This window comes from Gopherus evgoodei, chromosome 4 (assembly GCF_007399415.2).
Source record: "Gopherus evgoodei ecotype Sinaloan lineage chromosome 4, rGopEvg1_v1.p, whole genome shotgun sequence".
NCBI lineage: Eukaryota > Metazoa > Chordata > Testudines > Testudinidae > Gopherus > Gopherus evgoodei.
In genome coordinates, this window is record NC_044325.1 from 144091388 (window position 1) to 144097231 (window position 5844).

General features: G+C 44.1%; 1 protein-coding gene across 4 annotated transcripts in view; it reads left to right on the forward strand.

Moving 5' to 3' along the window:
- LOC115650945 (complement receptor type 2-like) overlaps positions 1 to 4964 on the forward strand; it is a 34783-nt gene extending 29819 nt beyond the window's left edge. For 3 of the 4 annotated variants that reach the window (XM_030561642.1, XM_030561644.1, XM_030561641.1), the window contains 3 exons: positions 888 to 1073; positions 2468 to 2667; positions 3936 to 4964. In XM_030561642.1, the coding sequence (XP_030417502.1) occupies positions 888 to 1073; positions 2468 to 2667; positions 3936 to 4097 (548 nt within the window). In that variant the 3' untranslated portion in view covers positions 4098 to 4964. The remainder of the gene's footprint in view (positions 1 to 887; positions 1074 to 2467; positions 2668 to 3935) is intronic. The other variant, XM_030561643.1, reaches the window with a different exon arrangement.
- The last annotated feature ends 880 nt before the right edge of the window (positions 4965 to 5844 follow it).

The window sequence follows — 5844 nt, forward strand, 5'->3', positions numbered from 1 at the left end:
CCCCCTGCCAGCGTCCTCTCTGCCCTGGCACTCGTACACATGATCTGCCCTGACCTATGCCCTAACTTATGCTTGATCCTCCCATTCCAAGCTTCCTGAATTCCTCCCTCAGACACACCCCTCACTTGACCCATGTCTTGGTTTGTGGTTCTCAATCCACCTGTTCTGATAGTGGCACTGTTAACATGTGTGTGGTGTCAGTATGTTTGCGGTGACAATTTGAGTCCAAGTTGGAAAGACCCCAGTGACTTGATTTAGCAGCAGGAAGCTGGGGTGAAGGCAGCTAGCAGCAAGTTAATGCACTGGCCACTTCATTGCCCCATCTGAAGTATTCCCATAATCCCTGTAATCCCATAATCACTGTGACTCGAGTGCAGGGAGAAATTATTTGCCATATCTGCCTGTGGAAATAGAACTTTCTTGGAATGCAAGGTTGAGAAAATCTGCTGCTTTTCTATAGCCATGGCCATGGGTTCCCCAAGTGTTGGGATTGCAGAGAAAATGGATCAGCAGCCATATAAATGTTGTGGCTTTGAATGCGTTAGACTTAAAACTAAAATTTTAGATGTTTGTCATTTCTCCTCATGAGTTTGCTGTCACGGACCTATGGTTTGAAATGGAATAATAACGACTCTCCCAGTGAACAAGTCTCCCCCACGGAAACTGTCTCTACTGTGACTTCGGAAGACAATTTACATAACTCACAAAAAAGCCCTCTTAGTGTGGAGTAAGAGTGTCCATGAGATGAGTTAGTGTGGAGTTAGCTATTGCACTTTCAATTCACAGCCTTGCTATTTCACCCTAATTTTCCCATGAATTTCCCATGCAGACACACCCTTTGTCTGAACAAAAACATTTAAAACCCTTTGTTTATTGGTGTTTCTCAGAGATTCCTCGTTGTCCAAACCCAGTGATTGAAAATGGAAAACAGATCTCTATACGTGAAACTGAATATACAGTTGGAAACCGTGTTGAGTTTCAATGTGAATCTGGCTACATCCTTGAAGGCAGCAAGTCGATCAAATGCCAGACAAATGGGAAGTGGGATCCCCCAGTGCCATCTTGTATTAAGGGTAAATATGAACACAACTAAAGCATCCTGCTGAGAAAAAAATAGACTCCTGTAAAACCTAGAAACGGCATCAGAGAAGATGCAAGCCCATCAGATCTGTTTCTAGGTGGGGTCTGTTAGAAAGATCCCCATGGGGCATTGATCCACAAAGGCCTTATCCCTCCCTGCCTTCTATCAAATGACCTCGCCCATATCTGAGGGAGATGGATCTGTTGCTTATAGAGTAATCCCCAGGGCTTTTTCTAATCAAGGTTTAAATCTGTCAATCAATAGAGCTTCACATCCCTTTTCTTAGGAGACTATGCAAGAGTCTCTTAGATCTCACTCTCAAGAAGCTTCTTCCTAGCATTCAGCCTAAAATTTCCTTTTCTTAATCTCCTCCTATTAGTCCCAGCTCAGCCCTCTTGTAACATCCTCAACAATTCTCCCCCTTCTTCACAGGCACAGGTGAGCAGCGGCGGTGGGATAACGATTACACTGTGAGAGAGACATTGTGGGATGGTTCAATAGTGGGACTGATGCACTTGTTGTGGGACTCGGGAAGGGTGGGTAGGTTGCAGGAAGGTTGGGCTGTTTGCCTCAGTGATTCTGGAAGGACTAAGCACTAGAGGAGGGTGGTTTGGCTAATTTACTGACATGGGGTTTGATCCATCAGCAGCTCCCCTTAAAGAGAATTTACCTACTACACTTTAAAGAGCAAGTGCTGGATTCTTCTGTAACTTCTCTGGCTTCCCTGAAGCCACTGCTCTCACTTACTCCACTGAGAACCAGGGCAATCAGGCCTTACATTTGTCTGTCTAAGGTGTTGGTACTGTGCCAGTCACTGTGGTATCTTTGGCATCCTGTAGGATGAAAGTCACTGTAGAAGTGTAAGACGCTGTTGAGGACCAAGTTCTGCTCTTGGTTCCACTAGTATAAATTCAAGGTAATTCCACTGACTTCCATGTACTTCTCCCTCACTGCAGAGGAGGCTAATTCTGTAATAGACCAAAGAGGCTATTTTAAAAAAGGCCACAAATGTGCCTGGGAGTGAACTGCACGTTCACAGTTGTCCCAAGACTGCCAATAAGACTCCCTTAAATGAACCAACAGAGGGCCTGTGCTCTGCTGCTCCACATGTGGACTTTCAGCTGCCGATGACTCCAGGAAATGCCCATGATACACAGTACTGGGTGGGATTTGACTCGCGCCCTTTTCTTGTTGAACTCATGATGTTTGTTTCTCCAGAGAGAGAGATGCACTGTGGGTTTGGTGTTACAAGCAGTTTATTTCTCTACAAAACCAAAACAGCTGCAATGAAGTGAACTAAGCTCATGATTTACGGGCAATAAGCCCCATTCACCATGCGTCTCCCCTTGGCACTGAACTGTCTTCTCTTCTGCCTTTTCCTTTCAGTTGGGTGTCCAAAGCCAGATGTGCAAAATGGAGGAATGGTCATTGCGTTAGATGAAAAAGAGTGGTACGACATGAATGAAAACGTTACTTTCAAATGCTTTCCTGGGTACCAATTTTCAGACCTTTGGTATCAGTCTACAACAGACAGTTTGGCTATTACATGTTCAACTGATGGCACCTGGACGATGTTACCCAAGTGTGTAAGCATCACAGTCCATTTGGGTTTCTTGGTGCAACCTGTCCAATTTCTAGTGTAAAACATAACACTGTCTGAATGTATCTTTGCTGCTTTAAAATAATCAGGTCTGTTTGGCGAGAGAGATAGATCTGCCATTGATACAACTTCAGTGGAAAAAATAAGTTGACCTGAAAGCAAACAAATCCCATCACTCCCCCACCACATCTATTTCTTGTGTTTTAAGGGAGGAGGTTTTCCTCCTTTGCAGTGGCTGCTCCATGCCCAAAATAATATAAAATAGGTAAAATGTGGTGGTTAAAAATCACAACAGGAAGAAAATTTTATGCTCTATTATGAAGTATAGAGAGATGTTTTCAAAGCAGTCAGTGGTGTGATACGTGATGTATTTTCTGTTGATCTGGGGCACAGTATAAAGCAAATACCATGACTGACTGCTTTAGAGAGCAACTGCCAGTGTGTTCAGCATTGTACAAGTGTAAATGGAGGCCTGGTTCCTGTCCCAGGAGTTTACAGTCCAGTGCCTGATGCTGGAAGTTGCTCAGAACTTCCTCAACTTTGCTTAGCAGTATCAGAGCCTCTAAAAGTCAACAATTGAGTGTGCTCAGCATTTATCAGGATCAGACCCTAAGTCAGGCACAGACAGCATGCGACAGACACATGTAATACGTGTATGTGCAGAAACTGTAAATGACCAAAGCCTTCCCAAGATGGCTGCCAAAGCTGAGCGCCCTGTCTCTCTGCCTCTCAGCCATTTTCACCCACGCCTGCTGTCCCCAGGGCCAAAGAGGGAGAGAGCCCAGTTGCTCTGTTTCCCTGGCCCCTGGAGTCAGGAGGAGTCTGAGTGGCCAGGCTCTCTAGCTGCTGGAGCTTGGATGGACTCTGTGTGGCCAGGGTCTCTGCCTGCTGGCTGGTGTGATCAGCCATGAAGCCAAAAAAATTCTATTTTGGGATCTCTTAAAGTAGAATTTTTCTTAAAATCCCTTCCCATGAAAAAATTTCAGGGTTGTTTTTGTCTTTGCCCTGGTTCAGGATGAAACTGATTTTAAAAACACAATATATTTCACATGAATTTTTCATTTTCTGGCCAGCTCTATTTGAGAATGTCCAACACCTTTTGGGATCATATAATATATCAGACATAGACTGGATGAGACAGACACATGTAACACACTGGATAATGGTTCAGATAATAAAGGACTAAGCATGCTTGTGAGGATAGGTCCTTATCTTCTTCAACGTAATCACATTCCCTCTGTTTCTGATTTACAGGAGAAGCAAATCAATTCTCCTCTGTGTAACATGGTTCGCGAAAGTGTAAAGTTTCTCCACTGCGGTCTATCTCTGGCAGAACTGAGAACTCATCTGGAAACACAGAAACTGTATCTGGAGATTCAGAAATTTAAGCGAGGCCTACAAAAATACAAGGAATAGCTGAAATCTGTGACCCGTTACTGTGACAAACTGTCTCCTTTGGATTCAGTTTGTATGATTACTTTGTACATATGATGATTGTTACTATTTGCAGAGAATTTGCTAGTACCTCTAGTGATCCAGGAAGAGATTAGCCAGTACCTCAGGAATCAGATATTTTTCATGCTGTGTGCTAGTGATTAAGTTTGGGTTTTTTTGTTCTTTCCTTTCAATCTCTCAAATGTAAGTCCCTACTTGATAAACTAGGGATATGATCCTCTTATATGTTTGTGGGGGCTATAATAAAAGGATTGAATTCAGACTCCTTTCGGTTCGGAAAGGGAAAGCAAGTTGACAGAAACTAAATTAAAATGTACGGAAGTAAATCTTCAGTTGATGCAAGCTTCAGACCCTATGCAGAATATGCCAACAGCCTTGAGCTTTCAGAAATCATCCAACTGTTGCATATATTTAACCTTAATGCATTATAACCCAAACATATTTAAAGTAGCGAATGACTATTTAACTGCCTGATTTCCATGAACCTTAAGGGCATCTCTGTTCAGAAATCCCTCTGCCCCACTGAAGATGTAAAGGTTAAAAAAGCCAATTTCTGCCCTATCCTCTTATTTAAAAAGTCGGCAGTTTTTTCCTTCCCAAACTGAACAAATCTATTTTTGGTTGACAGTGCTGATCTCATCTGTAGCATTTCTATATCCTCTCACACACTCCCACGAATCAATGGTGAAAATTTAACTGTAGACAGCAACTCACTAAGCATTTCTCCATTGCCCAGTGAATGATAGGGGTGTCCTCTAACCTACGCCGTTGTGATCAAGCAATTATTTCTGCCCTGCAGGGCTACAATAAAGTGCAATGTAAAAACTGCTGATTGTCTTTGTTTTTATAATTTTCTTCCTTTGGCTGTACAACAGGAAGATGGCCAGCAGGTTTAAAGGCTCCTTTTCCTGCTGAGGAGTGAAGCACCAATATCTCACCCAGGCCAGTGAGCCCTCACATCAGGGACTCAAAGGGGCATGGGATGGCCCCTCCTCTCACACCTAGAGATGGTTAGAGTTGAAACTTATTTGGCCAGGTAGCTTAAGAGAAAGCTTGTCCTGCTGCTGCCAGGGTGGTACCTGTTCTGTGGAATTACAGGGGAAGGTCAGTCTCCAGTGTGGTTCAGTTTGTATCTGTAAGCCAGGGGGAGCTTGAGTCAGATACTTCCCCAGTGTAATGACATTAGTGGAGGTGGATGGAGTAACAAGAGGGATGAATTTGACCCACAGGATGAGTAGAAAGGATCCTTTGGTAACTGGACTGCCTCTTGTGTTTCAGCAATCATCCCTGTTTGGGGGTGCTGATCAGCACACGGTGGTGTAGTGCTGCTGAATTAGAATAACTTTGTGGTTGTCCCCAGACCAGAAAGATAACAGTGCTGTGTTTCCCTTCCACTGAGACACCTTAGCTGTACAGTGCTGCAATGGCAGGTGCTTCTCTCTGCAAACTTTACACCAACCAGCAGCTCCCTCTGTAAAGGAGGAACAATCATGTGCAGCCTGCAGGGGATGCTAGACATTAATACTCCTCTGTCTTGTTCTTCTGATGCCAGCCGGCCTTTGGAAGGAGGCAGGGGGAGGAAATGCTGTCACCCCCAGGTGTTTCCTATGCTGAGGGGGTGACCACAGCCTGCCTCTGTTACGGTACTAACTGCAGCTGTATCCGGCTCTATCACTTGCACTATGCCATGAGAACAACACTACAGAGG